This window comes from Lemur catta, chromosome 2 (assembly GCF_020740605.2).
Source record: "Lemur catta isolate mLemCat1 chromosome 2, mLemCat1.pri, whole genome shotgun sequence".
Taxonomy (NCBI): domain Eukaryota; kingdom Metazoa; phylum Chordata; class Mammalia; order Primates; family Lemuridae; genus Lemur; species Lemur catta.
The window spans coordinates 243,453-266,519 of record NC_059129.1 but is presented as its reverse complement, the minus strand read 5'-3'; the positions used below and the strand labels follow the sequence as shown (position 1 = coordinate 266,519).

The window sequence follows — 23,067 nt, the reverse complement described above, 5'->3', positions numbered from 1 at the left end:
AGACACCGAGCTCGCTCCACGGGGAGGAGGGAGCCGCTGCTGTCACAGCCTCAAGCTGGGACTCTGGCTCACAGAGCTGTGCTGCAGTTCTCCTGCCGAAGGTACTTAGGTTAAAGAAAGACTGTGGATAATACCCACGTGGCAGCAGGAGGTCCTCAGAGGAGAGGGATGCTGGCTTTTGGGTCACGTCCCTTGGGCATCGTTGGGGTTTGCCTTATGCCCAGGTGGGCCGGTTATGTTACCTGCTCTCAGCTCTTTGGCTCAGATACCTTAAGACCAAAATGAAACCCTTCTGAAAAGGATGACAGCTGACTGGCTTACACGTGTGGATGCTCCTTCCCTTCTTCACTTTTCTGGGGGAATTTTTGGTTTATTTTTAGAGGAAGCCTCTGGTGGTCACATCGTCAACACAGCCGTTCCCGTCCTGTCTCTGCAGAGGCGTAAGTGCCGTCCTTGAGCTGAGTGCTCACAGGGCGCACGTGGGCACCGGGGTCTGCGTCCTGCAGCCACCAGCCTCTTGGTGTGGCCGATGTCCTGCTTCTGGCTCCCCCGCCGCTGTCTGTCTCCTGCAGGAGGACGTGTGGGTAGGTGGGCTGCTCTGCTGCCTGTGACAGTCTTCCCCAGCCAACTGACTCCACAGGAAGGGGTCAGGAGGAGGCGTCCTGTGTAGGACCCACTTGGGCTTGGTGCTGTGCCAGGCAGTGTCACCGTATGTCTCTACTCCTTCCTAGCACCCTTTCCTGCAGTGGGACCGAGGACATGGGTTCGGAGTGTGTGCTCTCCTGGTCTCCTGTGAGCGAGGGGTGGAGTCTGGGCTCCCTGTTCCCAAGCCAGTGTTGCGGGCGTGGCCGTGGCTGCCCTGGCCCTGGGTTGGTTTGCATCCTGGCTTCTCCTGGGACTCAACCAGATGGCCCCACCCTCAGAGCCACTACCACCTCGAACGGTTTGGATCCTCTCTAGACATAAATTTGCGTGTGTGGACAAACAGTTGTGTTTTGCTTTTTTGTTTTTTGGCCAAGGAATGAGGTTTACCAGAATAGGGACTGTACCAGTGGCCTCCAGTACCCACATCCCCTCTGTCCTCTGGTGACAACTGAGGGACGAGTTCCTTGGGCTGCAGTGTCTGTGCCCCTGGGCCGTTCCAGCCCCAGGCTGGCGCAGCCTTCTGGGGCTCCCTCTGTGTCAGGAGAGGGAATGGGGTGCATGCTCCTGCCTCCTACCGGCAGGGACAGTTCAGTGGACCCTGTGGACACCTGTCAGGTGGTCCTGGGCAAATTGGGCTCGATGTCCCTAGGGCAGCCTTCGCCATGCACTCAGGATGGCTCTTCCTCCCTCCAGCTCTCCCTGCTGCTCCCCGGCATACTGCCTGTACCAAAGTCTACTCTCAAGTCTGCTGTGGGGGACCCAGGTTTTCACTTTTCACCCACTGCAGTGAGCGAGCTCGTCCCGTGCACAGCGGTGCCTGCAGGTCTCGCTGAGGACGGGCAGTCGGCAGGTGTGTGGGTCTGGGAGTGCGTCCCTCCCTTGTGAGGGGACCCGCGGTGTCAGGAGGGCCTCCCAGTTGGAACAGACCCACAGGGACACCACCAGCTCTGCCTGCAGCCCAGGCTGGGCCAGAACAGAAGGGGCCTTGCTGGAACATTCTCTGCTTACAGTGTAGGAAGACTTTTGCACGCATTGGTGACTTTTTTTTTTAAAGAAAAGCAGGGTCAATGGCTCTGGGTGGTGGGTGGAGTAGCCAGCTGGGCAGGGGCTGTGCCTGGCGCCACCACCTTTTCCTCCTGTGCAGGGGTCCCCTTGGGTGTGGGGAATGGGCAGGAGCTGGTGGGAAGCCCTGAGCAGGTTGAGCGTAGTCCGGGGAGGGGAGAGGAAAGAGGACGAGAGCTGAGGTCGTGGGTTCCTGACCTGGCTGTGCAGCCATCACCTGACATGCAGGTGCTGGGATGCAGCAAGCAGAGGACCCCACTTTGGGGGGCAGGAGGTGGCAGCCTGGAGCCAGGGCTGCAGAAGGGAAAGCGTGTTGTAGCATTTATTATAGTAAAATATACATAAAATTCACTATTTTAAGCATTTTTAAGTGTGCGGTTCAGTGGCATTGAGTGCATTCACATTGTTGTACAAGCTTCACTAGCGTCCGTGGAAAGATGGCTTTGGAAAGGCACAGTGAAGATGTCCTTGGACCCGAGCACAGGCCTGCCCTCCCAGACAGGAAGCAGGGGGGCCCATAGCTGCTTCCCCAGAACTGGACGCTCTGGGTGGGTCCCAGACCAAGTGGGCTGAGCCCTGGGCCAGGGCCAGCTTCCCAAGCCCTGCAGAGAGGGTGGGACCTGGCTCTCCCCGCTCTGGTGCTGCCCTGGTGTAGTGCTCCTGCCCTGGTGTAGTGCTCCCCCGTCCCGCCCACGGCTGGCTGCAGGAGGCCGAGAGCCTGATCCTTCCGGAGCTCCAAGTGCTTGCTCCTGGGCATGGGGGCACAGCGGGCCCCAGGTCCTACGCTCTCGTGGGCACAGAAGTTGATGTCACTCTGACTGGGATAATGGATGCAGGAGCCTAGAGAGACCCAACCCAAGTGGGTCCTGGGAGGGCAGGGACCCTGCAGGTGCTGAGAGGAGGTCCACGGGTGGGGGTGGGTAGAGGTTTCACCTGCTTTGAGCCTGGCTCTCTGTAAGAATACAGTAACGGGGGAAAGAAACGTTTGTTTAAAGAGAAGCAACGGGGACCTGGCGCTAGCCTGTAATCCTAACACTCTGGGTGACCAAGGCAGGAGGATCACTTGAGCTTAGAAGTTTGAGACCAATCACAGCAAGAGCAAGACCCCGTCTCTACAAAAAAATAAAAGAATTAGCTGGACATGGTGGTGGCACCACTGATAGTCCCAGATAGTCCTAGCTACTCAGGAGGCTGAGGCAGGAGGATGCAGTGAGCTGTGATGACGCCACTGCACTCTAGTCGGGGTGACAGAGTGAGACCCTGTCTCAAAAAAATTAATAAAAAGAAGGAAAGCAGGGATACAGGTCAGGAGGCAGCTGCCGTCCTCCCCACCCCCTGCCAGGAAGGAGCCGGCTGGGCCAGTGTGACGGGATCCCCCAGTGGGTCGGGTCACGGTGGATTCCAGGCCCCTCAGCTTCGCCCAGGCGGGGTTTCCACCGTAGCCCCACGCCCAGGGAGGAGTCCTGCTCTCCTCGCCCTTTCCTTGGTTCTGGCGGGGTCCAGGTGATCGCCACCTGCTGTGGGTCTTGAGGGTCTCCTAACCCTGCGTCCCAGGCTGCCGGAGCGGAGAGACCCTGCAGCCAGGGCAGGCAGCACTTGTGGGGCTGCCTCCCCACTCACCCTGGGGTCTGGCCCGCCCAGGACTGAGCCGAGGGAGGGAGGACTGGGAGGCCCGTGCTGGCGCCGCAGCCTGCAGGGGGTCCAGAGCAGGGCCCCGCTGGGGTGCAGCCCCTGGCGTGCAGTGCGCCCTCACGGGGCAGCCAGCTCTGCTGGGGGCTCTGAGGGCTTCCTGGGGGAGGTGGGTCTAGTGCCATTCCTGGGCCCCACGGCAGAATAGCCTGGAGGACCTAAACCGGGTTGCTGGGCCCCACCTTAGACCTTCTGTTTGTTTGGAAGTGGCTCAAGAATGTACACATTTTTTATTGATACAATACTGATATGAAATTTGATATTTTAACCATCTTAAAGTATACAGTTTAGTGGTTTTTAGTATATTCACAATGCTGTGCTGTCCAGTTTACCACTGTGTAGCTTTAGACCATTTTTCATCACCCCCAAACGAAACCCCCTGGCCCCAGCCCTACACAACCTCTACTTGGCCTTTTGTCTGTGGATTTGCCTCTTCTGTGCAGTCATGTAAGTGGAATCACAGCGTGTGACCTCCTGTCTGGCTTCTCAACGAGCACGTTCGCAGGACGCGTCTTCGCTGTAGTGTGCATCGGTGTCACCTCCCGAGGGAGCAGCGGCCCTGACTGCTGGAGCCACTGGACACTTGTCCTCTGGGGCAGCAGGGAGGCGGCCCCTGGAGCTCGGGCCAGCTCCAAACCCGAGTGAACCTTTAAGACCAGCATACACTGGGCCCTCTGGTGAGGGCTCAGGCAGACACAGTTTGTGTTCTGTCTGGGCCTTCATGTCCTCCGTTTGTGTCCACCGTACTGTCCCTGCTTGGCCACAGACAGCCCTCCACTGTGCGTCCCCACACACCCACAGGCTGTCCCGCTGCTGCCCCCGGGCACTCTCCAGCTTCTGAACCTGGCTGGGGCACAGGGTCTGCAGACACTACTGGCACATGCAACTTGCATACAAACGCAAGGAACAGCCCGGTGTGGAAGGGGTGGGCGCTGGGAGGGTCGGCCCAGGGCTCCTGGGGGTCTCAGTTTCCTGAGCATCCTGCGGTGACCTTGCAGCCTTTTGCTTGTGCTCTGTTCTCCCTCCCTGCTGCCCCACCTGCCAGCGGGGAGGGAGCGGGTCCTGCCCTCCCTGGGAGGTTCTGCGAGGGGCTGTCTATAAGGGACAGGGCCTCCTAGCAAAAGGGGCATAAAATTAATCATGGCAGTGACATCCCATCCCCTTTACCAAATTCTCTGGGTTAACAGCAAGTCACGGCAGCCACTAGGATGGCCCTAATTAATTTAAAAGGAAAGAAGAGAATTGTTGGTGAGGATGCGGAGAAACTGGAAGCCTCGTCCATTGCCAGTGGGAGTGTAAGATGGTGCCGCCGTGTGGAACCAGTCTGGCCGTCCCTCGAACAGTTACACAGAGTGACCATGCGGCCCAGCAGTTCCACTGCACACCGGGAAGAATTGAAAGAGGAGCCCAAATGCTTGTACGTACGTGTTGTTAGTACCACTACTCAAAGTAGCCCAACGTCTTTCAACAGATAGTGAATGAGTAAACATGCGGTGTATCCATGCGATGGAATATTATTTGACATAAAAAGGAATGAAATTCTGACACATGGCACAGCACGGATGAAACCATTACGCCAAGTGAAATAAGCCAGACACAGAAGGCCACAGGTTGTCTGATTCCTTTCACAGGAACTGTCCAGAGCAGGTGTGTCCCCACGGAGTAGAGCAGTGGTCTCCAGGGGCTGGCGCTGGCGAGGGCAGGGGGGTGGGAGTGGCGGGTCGTGGGTGCAGGGCTTCCTTTCGGGGCAGTGAAGACGTTCAGGAACTGGATGGGGATAGTGGTGATGGCTGCACAACATTATCAATGTACTAAGTGCTGCTGAACCGGATACTTAAAAATGGTTGATTCGGGCATATTCTCAACTGTCGACAACCAAAAATGGTTGAAAGTATAAATTTTATGTTGTGTGTATCTTAGCGTATTTTAAAAAGCAAACCCCACATTCGAAAGGAGGTGCCTGTGCACAGGTGTGAACATCAGGAGGTGGGATTCACAGGGCCACCTTAGCATCTGTCCCCACCAGTTCTTAGTGACACTTCCTTGCCTCTGCTTTTTGTCTTAAAGTCTATGTGTCTGATCTTTATCCTTTATTTTGGTAAATTAAGTCATAATCAATGTACTTAACAATATAGTTAGTTTTATTGCTACCATCTTATGTTCTAATGTCTCCCCACCCAGTCCCTGTGTTTGAGAAAAGGAGGGAATTACTCTGTGGGTGTAGCAGTTTGGGGTCCCAGCTTTTTTTTGGGGGGGGGGATAGGGTCTCACTGTGTTGCCCAGGCTGGAGTGTAGTGACATCATCAATGCTCACTGCAAACTCAGACTCCTGGGCTCAAGCGATCCTCCTGCCTCAGCTTCTTGAGTAGCTGGGACTACAGGGTACATCACCATGACCAGCTAATTTTTAAAAAATTTTTGTAGAGGTGGAGTTGTGCTGTGTTGCCCAGCCTGGTCTTGAACTACTGGCCTCAAGTGATCCTCCCAGCTCCGCCTCCCAAAGCTGGGATTACAGGCATGAGCCACCACACCCAGCCTTGTTAGCTTTTTGATGCTTTTAAGACTCACAAAATTTTTCTACTGAAAGAAAGCTGAAAAAAAAAAAGGTTTATAAAATTGTACCCAGTTTTTTGGTTATGCAGGAGTGAAATTGTAGCCTCTGCTCCCAGGTTGGAAATGGCGGCCCTGAGCAGGCAAAGTCTTAGGGCCAGTAATGGGGGCCCAGAGGCCTGAAGGAAGAGGGAGGCAGAGCCCCCAGGGAGCTGTGTATGACCAAAGGATCACCTCCCAAAAATAAAAGGCAGAAGAAATGGGCAAGTAATTGCAATAAATAATTGGACTAAGAGGTCTTCTACACCCCATAATACTCTGAGATAAAAAATAAAAACAAACAAAAAAAAGTAATGGAAAACATCCTAACAGTTAAAAAAAAAAGTCTTCTACAGGTCTACAGAAGAAGGGCTTCTATAAGCAACACCATGGCGGGAAGACAGGCAAAAAACACACACGGGCAGTTCACACAGCAGATGAGACGACAGGTGTAGATGGGCCTTCACTAATCATCAGGGAATAAACGTAAGCTCCCGACCGGGAAGAGCAGTCAGGAACCCGGGCTCTGGCCTCCCACTGATGGGACTGTAGTGAGGCAGTTTGGACAACACTGTGCAAAAGCCATAGCAGTGGGCACGCCCTTTACCCCGAAATTCCATATCTATAAAAATTCCTCAAGGAAGTAATTATGTATGTTTGTGTGTACAATTTTAGCTACAAATATTCAGGGCAAGGTTTTCTGCAAGTTATTTGTAAAAATGAAAACCACATAGACCTAAGTGAAAAATCACTCACACCTCAATCACCGTCCTTTTCTGGGATTATATAAAGTGGTGGCAGTTGCCTTCTCTGTCCCCGTAGTCCCACACCCATGGAAAACTGCCAACATTCAGTATGTATTATTTTCAACTTTTCTTGTGACTACATTAATATAAAGATGGATTATGCTCTATACATCGGCCTGCAGTGTGTTCTGTTACATGAATGTCTTGGCATGCTCCGTGTCTATGCTCAGAGACTGATTCTCTGTAAAGGATACAGTGTTTCCTCGTGTGACGCTACCATAATCTGTTTAATCTATCTCCTAATGATGAAGGTGTTGGTTGTGCAACATATTTTTTTAATTTTTATTTCTCTGCTCTAATAAACAGTTTTGCAAAGAATATCACTGTGTATACATCTTCATATATGTGTGCCACTATTTTCTGTAGAATAAATTCCCAGAAATAGGATTGCAGACTTTCAGAGTATGCACTTTTTGGATTTAAAAGATAAAACCAGTGGTGTGTTGTCTCATGTTAAATTTTCAGTAATTTTGAAAACCAGTTGTTAAACACAGCCACTGTTAAAAGTTAAATCATATTAATTTACAAATAGATCATATTAAAAATAAAAGTAATAAATACCAAAAATTCATTGCTTCCTAATTATGTTACTACATTTCACTGTTATCTATGTTCTTATTATCTATGTTTATGTCTCTTGTATCTGGAGAGTGGAATATAATACCATGGTAGCTGCTATGCATCTATTCCTAATTCCCTGTTTGGTGAACCACATTGGTAGCTTGAAGTCAACCATGGTGGCAGTATTTACAACATGGAAATTGTTGAATGCTACAAGTCATCTGCCCTCCCCCTCTTCCAGAGTACCACTTAAACATTTACCAGCTCACAACTGTACACAGACAGCTGAGTTACCTTCCTAAAAGTTTTAATTTGCATGGCTTTGAATATCATTGCAAATGTCTATTGGCCAACTGTGAGTTGCCTGTTGATCCTTTGGCTTATTTTTTCTGTCAAGCTGACCGACGTAAAATAATATGGAGGTCCATCTTGTGTCATAGAGATAACCTTTTTCTGCTACATGTAGCAAATATTTCCCCCCCCCATTTCTCTTTTAACATTGCTTATGATCTGTTTTTTCCTCCCTGTATTAGCTAGGGCTCTCCAGAGAAGCAGAACCAACAGGGTCTATAGAGATACAAAGGAAGAGATTTCTTGTGAGGGGTTGGCTCACAGAACTAGGGAGGCTGAGAAGTCTCCTGATCTGCCGTCTGCAAGCTGGAGGCCCAGGGAAGCTGCTGGTGTAGTAGTTCTGGTCCCAACCTAAAGGCCCTAGACCCAGGAGAGCTAACGGTGTAAGAAAGACCTGAGAACCAGGAGCACCGATGCCCAAGGGCAGGAGAAGATGGATGTCCCAGCTCAAGCAGAGAGAACAAATTCGCCCTTCCGCCACCGTTTTGTTCTGTCCGGGCTCTCAGTGGATTGGATGAGGCCCACCCGCACAGGTGAGGACTCTTTACTCAGTCTACCAAGTCAAATGCCAATTTCTTCACAGACACGCTCAGAAACAGTGGGACTACCAGCCATCTGGGCAGCCCTTCGCCCAATCAAGTTGACATGTACGATTAACCATCACAGTCCCTGTACTGTTTTTCTCTTTATATAGTCCAATCTCTCCACTCTTTCTCAGTGTCACTTCGAGGATACCATTTCTGAATGTGTCTAGAGGACCTGAAAGTCTGTACATTAAATGTCGCGGCTCTGGGTGGGCCCTGTTTCTGCCCCATGTGTGTGGTGTGTCTGTGTGTGTCACGCTTGTGCTCTTGGAGCCGACTTCCACATCCTCCACCTGTTCACACATGACAGTTTGCCATGTGTCGAGTAGGAACCGAAGGCATGTTGGAGACACGGGACCGTTCCTGGGCCCGGGGTACACAAGGTGCAGTAAGTGGAGCAGTTATTTTCTGAAGTTTCTGCAGTGACTGTGATGGATTTTATGAGGAAAAATGTAAAAAAAGGAAGAAAAAAGCTCCAGCTTCCCTCTCTGTATAGCTGTGGGGTGAAGACAGGGTCCTGGGCTGGTGCGGGGACCGGACCTGCCTCCTCCCACCAGACCCAGAGTCCAGCAACAAGGGGCTTTCCCCACGAGCCTCCCGGTACCCCCCAGGCACTGTGCGGCTGTGCGGGTGGGGCCCCGTGAGCCTCTCGGTACCCGCCAGGCACTGTGCGGCTGTGCGGGTGGGGCCCCGGGAGCCTCTCGGTACCCCCCAGGCACTGTGCGCCTGTGCGGGTGGGGCCCTGCAAGCCTCTCGGTACCCCCCAGGCACTGTGCGGCTGTGCGGGTGGGGCCCCGGGAGCCTCTCGGTACCCCCCAGGCACTGTGCGGTTGTGCGGGTGGGGCCCTGCAAGCCTCTCCGTACCCCCCAGGCACTGTGCGGTTGTGTGGGTGGGGCCTCGGGATCCTCTCGGTATCCCCCAGGCACTGCGCGGCTGTGCGCGTGGGGCCCCGCAAGCCTCTGGGTATCCCCCCCAGGCACTGTGCGGCTGTGCGGGTGGGCCCCGCAAGCCTCTGGGTATCCCCCCCAGGCACTGTGCGGCTGTGCGGGTGGGGCCCCGCAAGCCTCTGGGTATCCCCCCCAGGCACTGTGCGGCTGTGCGGGTGGGCCCCGCAAGCCTCTGGGTATCCCCCCCAGGCACTGTGCGGCTGTGCGGGTGGGGCCTCGCAAGCCTCTGGGTATCCCCCCCAGGCACTGTGCGGCTGTGCGTGTGGGGCCCCGCAAGCCTCTGGGTATCCCCCCCAGGCACTGTGCGGCTGTGCGGGTGGGCCCCGCAAGCCTCGCGGTACCCCCCAGGCACTGTGCGGCTGTGCGGGTGGGGCCCCGCGAGCCTCGCGGTACCCCCCAGGCACTGTGCGGCTGTGCGGGTGGGGCCCCGTAAGCCTCTCGGTACCCCCCAGGCACTGTGCGGCTGTGCGGGTGGGGCCCCGCGAGCCTCTCGGTATCCCCCAGGCACTGTGCGGCTGTGCGGGTGGGGCCCCGCGATCCTCTCGGTACCCCCCAGGCACTGTGCGGCTGTGCGGGTGGGGCCCCGCGATCCTCTCGGTACCCCCCACAGGCACTGTGCGGCTGTGCGGGTGGGGCCCCGCGAGCCTCTCGGTACCCCCCAGGCACTGTGCGGTTGTGCGGGTGGGGCCCCGCGAGCCTCTCGGTACCCCCCAGGCACTGTGCGGTTGTGCGGGTGGGCCCCGCGAGCCTCTCGGTATCCCCCAGGCACTGTGCGGCTGTGCGGGTGGGGCCCCGCGAGCCTCTCGGTATCCCCCAGGCACTGTGCGGCTGTGCGGGTGGGGCCCCGCGATCCTCTCGGTATCCCCCAGGCACTCTGCGGCTGTGCGGGTGGGGCCCCGCGAGCCTCCCGGTATCCCCCAGGCACTGTGCGGCTGTGCGGGTGGGGCCCCGCGATCCTCTCGGTACCCCCCAGGCACTGTGCGGCTGTGCGGGTGGGGCCCCGCGATCCTCTCGGTACCCCCCACAGGCACTGTGCGGCTGTGCAGGTGGGGCCCCGCAAGCCTCTCGGTACCCCCCAGACACTGTGCGGCTGTGCAGGTGGGGCCCCGCGATCCTCTCGGTACCCCCCAGGCACTGTGCGGCTGTGCGGGTGGGCCCCGCGCCGGCAGGGGACGCCGCTCGCTCATTTTCGCAAAGGCTGCGCCGCACGGTCCCGACCCGCGCGCCACCCCAACGCCGCCGTCGCCGCAGGTGGGCGAGGGTTCCTGCGATGGCACCAGGCCCGGCTTCCCTGGGCCTGAGATGAGCCCGGAGGAGGACTAAGGGGACAGCCCTGGGGACGGGCAGGGACGGGGACCGGGGCCGCGCGGCAGCCCCCCACCAGGAGCGGCTGGGACCCCCCACCTACTGCCCGCTCCGGAGGGGCCAGAGTCGCAGGCCTGTGTCCCCGAAGGGGCATGGCGTGTCAGGCGGGGTTCGCGATGTGGGATTTGGGACCCGATGCTCGAAAGCTGTCGGGGTGGGGGCGGCCTGCGCCTCCCCCGGTCGCCCCCGCGGAGGGGCAGCGCAGGGAGCGCCCGGTCGGCCACTTGGGGGCCGGACCACGTTTCCCTTGGCAGCGCCGTCCGCCCTCCGCCGCGTCCTGCCCCGCGGAGAGAACACGCGCGCCAGGCTGCGGCCCTGGGGGCTTTACTGAAACACTGGGGCCTCCGGGAAGGGGGCGACCGGGGCGTCCCGCGACCACCCACCCCCCTTTAGCGGTATCCGGAGGCCAGTGCCGAGATCACGTGGCTCAGAAACTTGTCCAGCGAAGCGTGCAGGGCCGGGCTGAAGTCTCCGGGGAAGTGGCGGGCGAGGGTCACCAGCAGACAGTGGGCCAGGAGCTGCGGAGACAGGGGTGGCTCACCCGTCCCCACACCCCGTCCGGATGGGACCCCAGCCCGGCAGCGGCGGCTCCAGCCCCCCGGCGGCTGCTCACCTGGAAGCTGGCCGGGTCCACGCGCAGCCTGTGCGCGTGCAGGTCGCTCAGAGCCGCCAGGGCGCCGGGCGGGCCGTCCAGCTGCTCCACGGCGAGGGTCAGCGCGTCCGCCACCTTCTGGCCGTGGGCTTTGAGCTGGGCGGAGCCGGGGCTCAGGTCCAGGTGGGCGAAGTAGGTCTTGGTGGACGGGAAGGCCAGGAAGGTCCTGGGGGGGGACGGAGGCTGAGCGCGTGCGGGCGGCGGAGCGGGGCGAGCGGCGAGCCGAGGGGCGCCCCGCCTCGCCCGCACCTCTCCAGGGCCTCGGCCGCGTAGACGCCGACGTTGCTGCCCAGCTTCTTCCAGAGGGCGCGCACTAGCGCGCGGTCGGCCGCCGACAGAGCCATCCCGGCGCCGGCCCGCTGCGCCCGCGTCCCCGCCAGGCGGCCGACGGGTCCCCGCGGGCCGCGAGGGGGCGCCGCGCCGCGTCCCAGCTCCGACCTGGGGCCCTCGGACCCGCCCCGGACGCTCAAGCCCTTCGTCTCTCAGTGTTTACTGTATGAAAAATAGTATCTAATATGTATTATCATCATTAGGGAACACTGGATTTTAGCGTGGATCTGGGCACTGGAAATCAGTGAATTCTGCCTCGGAGTCTGTTTTCTCATTTTCTGTATAAAATGAGGATAGCGATTTCTCGGGCTGCTGTGAGAGTTAAAGGGACAGCGCATGTCAGGTGACTGGCTCATACCAGACGTTCCTTTCAGGACAGTGAGTATTTATCGAAAGTATAGGATGTATCCCAACAATAATAGCAGGTACCCATGCAGCACTCGCTCTGTGCCAGGTACCACTCTATGCATTTAAAAAAAAAAAAACCTGCTAAAATTCAGATAGTATAAATTACAGTTTTAGCCATTTTTAAAAGCGTACAGTTCAGACATTAAGGACATGCACACTGTTGTGTAACCTTTACCGCGCTCTAGTTAAGAACTTTTTCATCATTCCGGACAGAAACTAGCAGTAACTCTCCAACCTCCTTCCTCCAGACCCTAACAACCAATAATTTGCTTTTTGCTTCTGTGTATTTGCTTGTTCTGGGTATTTCCTGTGATGAGATTACACAGTACGTGGCCTTCTGTGTCCGGCTCCTTTGATGGCGCATATTCAAGTTTCAGCCACATCCTACCTGCAATTCATTCCTTCTTGCGGCCAAATAACATTCCGCTGTGTGTGGAGACCACGTTTTGCCTGCCATTCGTACACTGACGTACACGTGCCATGTTTTCACCTTTATCTCAGGCCTCTGTTTTTCCCAACAAAAGAATGAAGATGGCCTAACTGACAGTTCCTACGTGCCACAGGCCGTGCTGAGGGAATCACAAACTGAGGCAGAGGGCCTGCCATTAAGTATTTTCCCAGGGGGATTCTTGGGCCCAGGGAAGAAAGGACATTGCTCTCGGGGGAGGGCTGGGGCTGTATGGCTGCCATGCCTGGGCACCCTGCACCTTCCCCGCCATGCCCCAGGCACTGGAGGCCTACGTGGCAGAGAGGAAGCACACTGGGGGGCAGGCCTGCCTGGCCCTGGCTGCCTCTCCACTGCCCCACTTGGGTAGAGCCAACAGCCTCAGGCCAGCTGAGAGGGTGCTGGGCTGGGTGCAGAGACGGGGCCTCCTGACCTTGACTGCCCCAGGATGTCAGTGTCTGAGAGTGACATCAGCCTGGAGTGGCACTAGGGTAAAAGGGGCACCTCCAGAGAATTGGCTGGCATCTGCAATTGCATCACTCACTCCCAATTTCATCCAGACTCTGCAAGTATTTGGGAGGCTTTAGGGAGACGAGTGGGGGAGAGGGGTGATTCAGCCCACCTGGGACCTCCTTGGCCTCCCCACATCTGGCAGGAGCCTAGGAGAGCTGGCGGTCCCAGCCTGGGGGCCCGCCAACTCTTAGTGCAAGTGCAAGTGTGTGTGTGTGTGTGTGTGTGTGTGTGTGCGCCCTGAAACGTAAAGGTGGGGAACGAATTCACTACTTCAGCAAACATGCATTGAATCTGCCAGTCCCTGACTAAAACGCGGGAAGGGGCAAATAAATGCAGAAAAGAACTCCAGGGTCACCGGTTTTCCAGGGTATCCTGAGCAGCAGCGACCTCTGGACAGCTCAACTCCCCTCTCTTCCCTCCCCTCCTGTCCCCTGCTCTTTCCTGTCCTCACCAGCTGCAGAGACCCTTAGGGCTCCTGCCCCAGACGCTGCCCACCCCCACCCTGGCACCTTCCCTGACAGAGCACTCAGGCACACGGGCTGCCACCCACTCAGACTTTATTCAAAGACCAGGAGGTGCAGTGCCGAGAGGGAAGAAGGGCCTGGCCCAGAGGCCCAGAGGTCCAGGGGCAGGGGGGCGGGTCACCGAGGCTCCAGTTAACGGTATTTGGAGGTCAGCACGGTGCTCACCGCAGCAAAGAACTTGTCCAGGGACGCGTGGACCGCAGGGGTGAATTCCGCCGGGTGGTGGCTGGCCAGGGTCACCAGCAGGCAGTGGCTCAGGAGCTGCGGAGAGGCAGTGTCAGGAGGTGTGGGGGCCACAGCCTGCCGCCTGCGCTCCCCCCCTGGGAACTCGCCGACACTCTGCCCCTGAGGAGGGCCCGCGGCCCTCCATCCCCAGGTGTCACCTCCCCAGCTGGCCGGCTGCTCACCTTGAAGTTGACCGGGTCCACACGCAGCTTGTGCGCGTGCAGGTCGCTCAGAGCAGACAGGGCGCCGGGCATGTCGTCAAGGTGGCCCACGGCGTTGGTCAGCGCGTCCGCCACCTTCTTGCCGTGGGCTTTGACCTGGCCGGAGCCGTGGCTCAAGTCGAAGTGGGGAAAGTAGGTCTTGGTGGTGGGGAAGGACAGGAACATCCTGCCGGGAGAAGCAAAGAGTGGGGGGGTGGGGTTAGGTCCAGGGCAAGGGCAGTGAGGGTCGCCGGTGGGCCCTGGGCAGGTGCTGGGCTCCAGGTGGGAGCGGGGACAGAAGGGTCCTCACCTCTCCAGGGCCTCCGCGCCATGGTCCGCAGCTTGGCCACCAATGGCACCCCAGGCGGTCTTGATGTTGGTCTTGTCGGCGGGAGACAGCACCATGGTTGGTTCCTTCTGAGTCTGGGTCAGGACCAGAAAGGTGCCCGGCGGGCGGGCGCCGCGCCTTTATGCCCCGGGCACGCGGGGCGCGCCCAGCCGGGCCGTACTCATTGGCTGGCGCGCAGCGGGCGCGCGGCCCCGCGGGGACCTCGGGGGCGTGCGGGGCGGGGTCCGCTCTAGGAAGCCGCGTCCTCGCCCACCGCGGAGGGCCGGGCCTGGTGGGGGCGGGCCGCGTCGGCTCCCCCTGTCGCATCTCCGCCTCCCGGGTGCCTGAGCGTCCCTGGTCCACCCGCCGGGGGCCTGAGCTCAGCACGCGCTGGACGAGCGGGCAAGTGCGCGGGGAGGAAGGAAGGCTCGGCCCGTCGGGGCGGAGAGAGTCGCGCGCACCAGGCCCCGCTGCCCGCGCGCGCTCCAGAATTCCCGACGGGGTCCCTTCTGCTGTCTTCCGGCCTCGGGTCTTCCAGCCCCCTTTCCTTCCACGAACAGTCGTCCAGTGTGATTGAATGACAGTCACAGGGAAGGAACCGCTATCGTTGCGCAAAATTCGCGGGCATGAGGGTGGGTGGCTCCAGATTCAAGCTCCTTTACGGGGCGGTGTTTGCTGCAGCCCCAGGTCATGAACTCACAGCGGAGCCCCCGCATTCGGGACCTCTGTGTAATTGTGGGAGTGCCCGTCTCTCTCCCCACCGGCCCAGTGGTCTTGGTTCAGGACTTGCAGGTAAATGGTGGTTAAGTGGATAAACAACAGGCGAACGAGGCCTGAGCATTCAACCCGAGGGACACAGGCAGTCCTCAAATCACACGAGTCCACAGACCATCGCGAAGCTTGCTAGAGGCCTTGGTGAGGTCGAGGGGACCTGGGTTAGTCTGAGGATCAGGGTGGGCTTCCTGGAGGAGGTGAGACTTAAGGATAAGTATTAGGTGGAGTAGGGGGAGGCTTGGCTTGAGAGTAGGGGAAGGATGGGGAGAGAAGTTCCCGGCCCTGTGGCTCCAGAATGGAGGTGGGGAGATTCGGGGTGACGAGGCTGGGCAGATCCTGCAGGGGGAGTAAGGGAGGGCAGGTGTAGGCTAGTACAGCCCCTGCTGGTGAAGAGGGTGGTTCCTGGGACTAGTGGGTGGGCGGAGGGTACGCAGGAGGAAAGGGGATGAGAAGTCGTTGATGTGTCCTCTCCTAGGGGCCTGGTGGAAGGCCTTGCCCTGGGGAGTGGGTCGTGTGGACTCCCTGATCCTGCTGTGGGTGTCAGGAGGACGTGAGGCCCAAACCGCTGTGGGCTGAGAAGGAAGTAGCTCAGACAAGCCGTGCAGTGCTCCCTGTGTAGGCTTTTCTCGATTTCCCTTCCCAGCCCCGCGCCTGGGCCTGGCTCTGAAGGACAGAAGGGGTAAGATGATGAGTGCTCAGAGCACCAAAGACACCCCCGCCGGGCTTGGGACAGCCCTCCTGCGTCTTGCTCCAATTTCTCTGCCACCTGAGCCCTTTTAAGGCAAGACTTGGGGAACGTGTCTTGGCCAATGGCTTACAATCTTAATATGGAAAGAACTCCATCGTACAAACAGGAAAAAGACAAATGACTTATGAGGACGGTTGACAACAGACCTTAACAGGAAATTAACAGAAATATAGAAATGATCAATAAAACTGTGGAATGAGTCAGAGCTGAATGAACTGGCTGGAAGGGACTAGAGGACACAGTTCAGAGAGAAGAGCAAGTTGCAGATAAATATCTACAGTATGACGATACTTTTGTCCAGTAAGAGGAAGGGCACAGAGCAGTAGCTGTCGATGTAGCTGTGCTCCCTCAGCACAGACGGGACCCCTGGGGTCAATCCCAAACTGTTCACTTTGTCTTCTTGGCAGGGCGGGAGGCAGGGCAGAGGGACTCTCTCCTTAATGAAGTGACACAACAAAAAGGGTGCATGTGTGGAAGCATGGGTCAATTTTGGTTTATTCCTTAAATATTTTTCTATGTTCAGGTAAAAATGGGTTGGGCTGTGAGGCAGAGGATGGTGGAGAGGGGGGAGGGATCTCCCTGGCAATTCAGAGAGGCCCATGTCCACAAAGCAGGTGGGCAGCAGGGCCCTTGTCACCCTCCCCGAAGTTATATCCAGCACGTGCGAGCGCGTGTGTGTGTGTGTGTGTGCGTGTGCGTGTGTGTGTGTGTGCACACGCGTGCAAGGGTGGGCTGGCTCTGGGGTCAGGGCTGGGCTGGAAGTGCTGTTCCTAGGGCAGCTGCGGAGCCAACTGGGGTGTGTGACGTCCCAGTGCAAAGCTCAGGACTGCAGCACCTGGACAGCCACCTTTCCAGAAGTTGCTCACAGCACTCCTAGCAGAAGCACTGGGAGACCCCAGAGGCCTTGGGGAGGGGGACCAGAGAAGGGGGATAGGGAGGTGGGCGCACAGTGGGCTATTAATGTCCCCTATGAAGTGCAGGAGCAAGGGGGCAACATACTCTGCTGAAGAGCTTCCTCAAGTGCAGGTGGTCTGCTGTGGACACCTCGTCCCCCTCTCTCCTTCCCTGACCCCGGGCCTGCTTTCAGGGGTTAATGTGACAGGGGACGTGTCGGTGGGGCCAGGACACTCACTCCAACCCACATCCTCTGGTAGGAGGACTGGTGGGAATCAGGGAAATCAGGCACCTGCCTTTGCATCAGGAAGAGCCTGTACTGTTAGTTTTGCTCTGCTTTGTTTCCATCTAGAGTGTGTTTAACCGAGGTCAGGCAGGGAGATTTCAAAGGAGGGTGCCCCGCTAGGGCTCCCCACATCTTTCCCCTACAAGGCGCCCTGGATGCCCTTCTCTCCTCCCCAGGTCCTGAGCCTGCCTGCTGGCCTGGCGCCTCCCTCCCTCCCCCCGTGCAGCTGCAGAGAGGTCCTGGGTCTGAGATAAGGACAAACACCCCCCACCCTGGCACCTTCCCTGACAGAGCACTCAGGCACACGCGCTGCCACCCACTCAGACTTTATTCAAAGACCGGGAGGTGCAGTGCGGAGAGGGAAGAAGGGCCTGGCCCAGAGGCCCAGAGGTCCAGGGGCAGGGGGGCGGGTCACCGAGGCTCCAGTTAACGGTATTTGGAGGTCAGCACGGTGCTCACCGCAGCAAAGAACTTGTCCAGGGACGCGTGGACCGCAGGGGTGAATTCCGCCGGGTGGTGGCTGGCCAGGGTCACCAGCAGGCAGTGGCTCAGGAGCTGCGGAGAGGCAGTGTCAGGAGGTGTGGGGGCCACAGCCTGCCGCCTGCGCTCCCCCTCTGGGAACTGGCCGGCACTCTGCCCCTGAGGAGGGCCCGCGGCCCTCCATCCCCAGGTGTCACCTCCCCAGCTGGCCGGCTGCTCACCTTGAAGTTGACCGGGTCCACACGCAGCTTGTGCGCGTGCAGGTCGCTCAGAGCAGACAGGGCGCCGGGCATGTCGTCAAGGTGGCCCACGGCGTTGGTCAGCGCGTCCGCCACCTTCTTGCCATGGGCTTTGACCTGGCCGGAGCCGTGGCTCAAGTCGAAGTGGGGAAAGTAGGTCTTGGTGGTGGGGAAGGACAGGAACATCCTGCCGGGAGAAGCAAAGAGTGGGGGGGTGGGGTTAGGTCCAGGGCAAGGGCAGTGAGGGTCGCCGGTGGGCCCTGGGCAGGTGCTGGGCTCCAGGTGGGAGCGGGGACAGAAGGGTCCTCACCTCTCCAGGGCCTCCGCGCCATGGTCCGCAGCTTGGCCACCAATGGCTTTCCAGGCGGTCTTGATGTTGGTCTTGTCGGCGGGAGACAGCACCATGGTTGGTTCCTTCTGAGTCTGGGTCAGGACCAGAAATGTGCCAGGCAGGCGGGCACCGCGCCTTTATGCCGAAGGTGTGGGCTCAATGCCCCTGCTGGGCTGTGCTTATTGGCTGGGGTGCTGTAGCGGTGCCCAGCCCAGGGAAGTGCCAAGGGGAGGGAGTAGGGCTGGGCCGGTTGGCAAAGGCTGCTCGTGTCTCTGGGTCCTGCCCCTGCAGAGACCCTGTTGTGTTTCTCATGCTTCTCCACCCAAAATGCCCCCATATGTGACCCAAACCCAGGGCAGCTTGGGGATCCCTATTTGTTAGGCTGAAGAGGGAAGCACAGTCCTTTCCAAATTGAAACACAAGCCACTTTTGCACCAAACTTTGTGTAGGACTGAAAGCTGCTATTATTAATAATGATCCATGCAAACAATGGAGGTGAAGGAGGTAACATGGGGTCAAGTTCTCCAAGCTCTCCTCTCCCCACTGGTGGACTGGCGCTCCCAGGCAGTGCAGGGTGACAGGTTGCTGGCACCAATCGCAGGGGCAGTTTGGCCAAACTGTCTCCAGGGCCCAGCTTCCAGCATCCCCGTGCAGACCTGGGCACTGACTGCCTGGCAGGCTGGTTCTCCCCACAAAGACCCATAATTGTCCACTGAGGCACTGTCCTCGTTCAGAGTTTGGAGAGTTCCCAGTCCTGATCACGCCTCAGCCCTGTCTACAAAGCTGGGGTGGACCCTACCATTCTTGCTCCTGTCCCGCCTGGGGAGAGAGGAGGGGGACCTGGGGGAGGTGGGCCTTGGCCAGGGGACCTGCATACTGAGATGCAGCAGCTGGGGCTGGGCTAGGGGGGGTTGCCTATGAGCCTGCCAGGCACCCCCCCTTCACTATGATCTCAAAAACTATTTCAGCCAGGCTCAGTGGCTCACGCCTGTAATGCCAGCACTCTGGGAGGCCAAGGTGGGTGGATTGTTTGAGCTCAGGAGTTAGAGACCAGCCTGAGCAAGAGTGAGACCCCGTCTCTACTAAAAATAGAAAGAAATTATATGGACAGCTAAAAAAGAAAAAAAAATATATATATAGAAAAAATTAGCCAGGCATGGTGGCGATGCCTGTAGTCCCAGCTACTTGGGAGGCTGAGGCAGGAGGATCGCTTGAGCCCAGGAGTTTGAGGTTGCTGTGAGCTAGGCTGACGCCACGGCACTCTAGCCAGGGCAACAGAACGAGACTCTCTCTCAAAAAAAAAAAAAAAAAAAAAACTATTTCAAAGATCTAGTGAGTCTGGTATTGTTTTTTCATCTGTTGCTGAGGCTCAGAGAGCTCAGGGACATGCCCAGGGTCATATAGCTTGTCAGCGTTAATCGGAGCCGAGCTGTCTGCCAGATTGCGCTACTGAGAACTTCCTCCCTGCTGTCCCCAACATGTCATGGGGTTTGGAGGAAGAGTTGACTTGGCTAGCACAGGTTAGCTGCAGAGTGAGTGTTTCCCAGGGCAGGAAGTAGAAAGAAACAGGGAGAGGCTAGGAGGAGCCCTGGCCCCAGTTTGGCTTGGTCTGAGGTCACACACTTGGCCCTGGGGCCTCAGCTCCCTCATGGCTGTAAAAGGGGCGAGGGCTCCTATCAGCAGGTGCCAGGGGGCAGCGGGGATGCAGGAACAGTGAGTGAACGCAGACTCGCTTTTCCAACCTCGCGTGGGCAGGTGCCAGATCTGAGCTGAAGCGGAAGACACTCTCCCTCCTCAACCTGAGCACTTCTCTGCCCTGTGGCACTGCCCGGCCACGGCCGAGTACACCTTGGGCAGGCATCAAAGAGTCCTAGGAGGCTCCCTGCGGAGGGGAACCAAACCTCCCCACCGAGTAACAGTGAGGTCACCTTGCCCTCTCCCCAAAGACCACGCACACCCAGGGTCCGGATGTTCGAGGCCTCTGTTTATTGACAGGCACAGACCAAGGTCTGCAGGTACAGGGCTCAGAGGTACTTTTCGGTCAGCACCACAGCCAGGCCCGGCAGGAACTTGTCCCATTCAGCGTGGTCGCCGCCGTGAACTCTCCTGCAAGTGGGAGGCCAGCAGCCCCTGGGAACACTGGACTAGCACTGCGGCCGGTGAGGCGGCGCCTGCCCCCACCAGCTCCTCCCTGAACCTCACCCCACTCCCACCCTCGGCGGCTGCTGCTGCCCCCGGCCCGAAAGGGCCCAGCTCCCAGTCGGCCGGGCCCACGCGCAGCACGAGCGCGGCGAGTCTCCAGCGGGCGCAGAGCGGCCCGCACGTTGTCCGCGCGCCGCGGGCCTCCCCCGCCGCCGCGAGCGTGCTTGGTCCGTGGCCAAGCAGCTGCGGCTCGCGCAGACTGGCGCCAGGTGCGGGAAGCAGGGGCCCTGGGCCGGGGGTCCGCCGTGAGGAGCTTCCAGGGCGAGCGGCGAGGGCGGCTACGTGCGGTTTCGCTAGCGCCGCGCCCGCACCGTCTCGCCTGCCCCGCCCGGAACTGCGCCTCTCGGGCCCGCACTCGGGGCCCGGACCCGCGCGACTTGGGCCCGCTCCCGGGCGCGCTCGGGGGCTGCGCCCGCCACCCCGGCCTCCTTATAGGGCCTCTCCGGCCGCGCCTCTCGCCATATCGGCCCGAGCGCGGCGGGAGCTCGGGGACTCCCGGCCCGTGCGGAGAAACGGAGCCAGCGCGGTCCCTGGGTTCTGGCCCCGCCGTGCGTGGCGCCCTCGCTGCAGACTTTGGCGGGGGTCTGTGGTTACTCCCCTCAGATACAGTCACTGTTCTGCCAGGAGGGAGCTTACGGAGGGACCCAGGGAAAACACGGGGCAGGAACCCCTTGTTCCCTTAGGGGTTGGCAGGGGAACAGCCTCAGGGACCTCCGCAGCTGCCAGAGTCGCGGGAGTTGGGACCAGAGACGTTGAGAAAAGTCCCTCAGTTCCTGACACGCTCCCAATATGCTGATTGAAATGACAATCTTCAGGCGCTTTGGGAAGGTGGGGAGAGGCGCAAACGCCCTTCTGACCCCAGGACCCGCGGAGACCCTGTGGCCCGTCTCGGGGCTGCGCTGCCCCCTCTGGGTTGCGACTCTGGGGTCCCCAAGGGGAAGAACCTCCCCAAAGAACCCTCCAATTGTCTTCCAGGCCGGGGATGACTGCAGGGTCAAACGCGTTCCTGCAAAGCTCCCAGCCCATCCCTCGGTGCCCCGACCCCCAACACTGAGAATGCAGGACCCGGACAGCTTCCTCCTCATTCATTTATTGGGGAGTCGGGGGAGGAACAGGGGGAAACTGAGGGGCAGAGGAGGGGTCGCCGCCTGTCCTGGGGGTCTGGGCGGCGGCGCTCAGCGGTACTTCTCTGTCAGGACAGAGGACACGACGGACATGAACTTGTCCCAGGCGGCGTGGGCCTCGGCCGTGAAGTCGGCGGGGAAGCGCGCGGCCACGGTGACCAGCAGGCAGTGGGACAGCAGCTGCGGGGCGCGGAGGGCGGGTCAGCGCGGGACGGGCTTGTTCCTGCCCCCGCCCCGCCCCGCCTGGCCCTGCGGGACCGGCCGCGGCCCTCGCCCCCCCGCCCGCGCGCCCACCTTGAAGTTGACCGGGTCCACGCGCAGGATGTAGGCGTGCAGCTCGCTCAGCTTGGCCAGCGCGCCGGCGATGTTGTCGATGCTCTTGACCGCGTCGCCCACGGCGGCCACCACCTTGGAGCCGTGCGCGCGCAGCTGCGCGGACCCCGCGTGCAGGTCGAAGTGCGGGAAGTAGGTCTTGGTCTGCGGGTAGCTGAGGAAGAGCCTGGGGCGGGCGGGGCGCGAGCTCGAGGACCCCTCTGCGGCGCAGCGGCAGCCCCCGCTCCCTGGCGTGATGCCCCTGCGCCCAGCCTGCCGCCCCTCCTGGAGCTGCCCCGACCCCAGGCCCCTGTCTGCCGGCCGCGCCCCGCTGCCTATGCCCGGCAGGCAGCTGCAGCCCCGCCGTCTCCTCTTTCCCGACGGGGTCCCCAAGTCCACCGCGCTCGGCCTCCAGCCCCCGGGGCGTCCCCCGCCCGCCGCGCCTCTCCCTGTCCACACAGGACCTCCTTCCTGGCCCTGGACCGGGTGGCCCGCTGTGCCTTCTGGCAGGACTGATGTCCTCCCAGCAGCGTCTACAGAGAGGTCTCTTCAGAAAACCCTCCTGCGACCTCTGCCCGAGACCAGATGCCCCGATGTTAGTGGCGGTAGCAACGTGCCCGCCTGCGAGGCGCTCGGCCTGGGAGCGAAACTTCCCACCCTCTGCACGTGGGAACCTGGGCCTGCTGCCTGCTAAGGCCTCAGTGCGGGCCTGAGTGCCTCGGTGCCTGCTCTCCCTCCCTCACTGCTCCTCCTGCAGACCTTCCTCCCTGTCTTCTCCTCCACACCCCTCCTCACTGACCCCTCCTCACCCACCCCACTCGCCCACCCCACTCACCCACCCGGCCTCTGACCTGGTCCCTCAGGCCGTCCTGTCTGGGACTCACCTCTCCAGGGTCTCGGTGCCGATGGTGTCGGCCTGCGTGGAGATTTTGCCCCACATGGACACGATGATGGCCCTCTCAGTCTTGGTCAGAGACATGGCGGTGGGTGGCTGGGCTGCAGCTGGGCCTGCTCAGGACTGGCCCCGGTGATGCTCAGCCCCCTGGGGTCGCTTATATACAGGCAGCCCCACGCCCAGCCAGGCTGTGGCTGTGGGTGGGGAGAGGGAAGGGGGCTGCAGGGGTGGGATTTCTTATCAGATCCAGTGACCATGGGGCAGCCAGGGTCTGTGGGACTGGCCAGGCTGTCACTCCTTCCTGCATTGCTTGACCTTAGAGGGGGCGTTGGCCACGGTCTGCCCGCAGAGTCCAGAGAGATAGGGCGCAGTTGCAGGCCAGTGCTGCGCTGTCCTTATCCATCTCAGAAGCACAAAATAGGGGAAACCGGAGAAGCAAGGCCCAGGGCGCATCCTCCTGGGGAACGTGCCTGCGCTGTCCTCTGGTTAGCCTAGCCCAGCCGCATGTCAGTCCCTTCCCTTTGTCTCTGAGATTCCTGGGTATTTGCTCAGAGGAG

The 23,067-nt window shown here is 59.4% G+C and overlaps 4 protein-coding genes across 4 annotated transcripts; all 4 read right to left on the bottom strand.

Moving 5' to 3' along the window:
* Positions 1–10,914: 10,914 nt before the first annotated feature.
* On the bottom strand, positions 10,915–11,637 carry HBQ1 (hemoglobin subunit theta 1). Its single transcript, XM_045540988.1, has 3 exons — positions 11,502–11,637; positions 11,214–11,418; positions 10,915–11,118 (listed from the first exon to the last, which is right to left on the bottom strand). The coding sequence occupies exons 1-3, from the start codon at positions 11,594–11,596 to the stop codon at positions 10,990–10,992; spliced, it is 429 nt and encodes a 142-aa protein (XP_045396944.1). The 5' UTR covers positions 11,597–11,637; the 3' UTR covers positions 10,915–10,989.
* Positions 11,638–13,488: 1,851 nt separating this feature from the next.
* Positions 13,489–14,342, bottom strand: LOC123631394 (hemoglobin subunit alpha-like). Its single transcript, XM_045540987.1, has 3 exons — positions 14,208–14,342; positions 13,880–14,084; positions 13,489–13,733 (listed from the first exon to the last, which is right to left on the bottom strand). The coding sequence occupies exons 1-3, from the start codon at positions 14,300–14,302 to the stop codon at positions 13,605–13,607; spliced, it is 429 nt and encodes a 142-aa protein (XP_045396943.1). The 5' UTR covers positions 14,303–14,342; the 3' UTR covers positions 13,489–13,604.
* Positions 14,343–17,237: 2,895 nt separating this feature from the next.
* LOC123631393 (hemoglobin subunit alpha) lies at positions 17,238–18,098 on the bottom strand. The gene is made up of 3 exons (XM_045540985.1): positions 17,957–18,098; positions 17,629–17,833; positions 17,238–17,482 (listed from the first exon to the last, which is right to left on the bottom strand). Exons 1-3 carry the CDS (start codon positions 18,049–18,051, stop codon positions 17,354–17,356), a joined length of 429 nt encoding a protein of 142 aa, XP_045396941.1. The 5' UTR covers positions 18,052–18,098; the 3' UTR covers positions 17,238–17,353.
* Positions 18,099–21,264: 3,166 nt separating this feature from the next.
* On the bottom strand, positions 21,265–22,851 carry LOC123631396 (hemoglobin subunit zeta). The gene is made up of 3 exons (XM_045540989.1): positions 22,500–22,851; positions 21,598–21,802; positions 21,265–21,483 (listed from the first exon to the last, which is right to left on the bottom strand). The coding sequence occupies exons 1-3, from the start codon at positions 22,592–22,594 to the stop codon at positions 21,355–21,357; spliced, it is 429 nt and encodes a 142-aa protein (XP_045396945.1). The 5' UTR covers positions 22,595–22,851; the 3' UTR covers positions 21,265–21,354.
* Positions 22,852–23,067: the final 216 nt, after the last annotated feature.

Bases quoted from the DNA above. Each gene is read 5' to 3' on its own strand.
- HBQ1 (XM_045540988.1), bottom strand. From the start codon at position 11,596: ATGGCTCTGTCGGCGGCCGACCGCGCGCTAGTGCGCGCCCTCTGGAAG. The intron at 11,419-11,501 runs GTGCGGGCGAGG...GTCCCCCCCCAG, and splicing joins GCGGCCGAGGCCCTGGAGAG to GACCTTCCTGGCCTTCCCGT. The intron at 11,119-11,213 runs GTGAGCAGCCGC...CTGTCTCCGCAG, and splicing joins TGGACCCGGCCAGCTTCCAG to CTCCTGGCCCACTGTCTGCT.
- LOC123631396 (XM_045540989.1), bottom strand. From the start codon at position 22,594: ATGTCTCTGACCAAGACTGAGAGGGCCATCATCGTGTCCATGTGGGGC. The intron at 21,803-22,499 runs GTGAGTCCCAGA...CGCCCGCCCCAG, and splicing joins GGCACCGAGACCCTGGAGAG to GCTCTTCCTCAGCTACCCGC. The intron at 21,484-21,597 runs GTGGGCGCGCGG...CGCGCCCCGCAG, and splicing joins TGGACCCGGTCAACTTCAAG to CTGCTGTCCCACTGCCTGCT.
- LOC123631394 (XM_045540987.1), bottom strand. From the start codon at position 14,302: ATGGTGCTGTCTCCCGCCGACAAGACCAACATCAAGACCGCCTGGGGT. The intron at 14,085-14,207 runs GTGAGGACCCTT...TTCTCCCGGCAG, and splicing joins GGCGCGGAGGCCCTGGAGAG to GATGTTCCTGTCCTTCCCCA. The intron at 13,734-13,879 runs GTGAGCAGCCGG...GCCTCTCCGCAG, and splicing joins TGGACCCGGTCAACTTCAAG to CTCCTGAGCCACTGCCTGCT.
- LOC123631393 (XM_045540985.1), bottom strand. From the start codon at position 18,051: ATGGTGCTGTCTCCCGCCGACAAGACCAACATCAAGACCGCCTGGAAA. The intron at 17,834-17,956 runs GTGAGGACCCTT...TTCTCCCGGCAG, and splicing joins GGCGCGGAGGCCCTGGAGAG to GATGTTCCTGTCCTTCCCCA. The intron at 17,483-17,628 runs GTGAGCAGCCGG...GCCTCTCCGCAG, and splicing joins TGGACCCGGTCAACTTCAAG to CTCCTGAGCCACTGCCTGCT.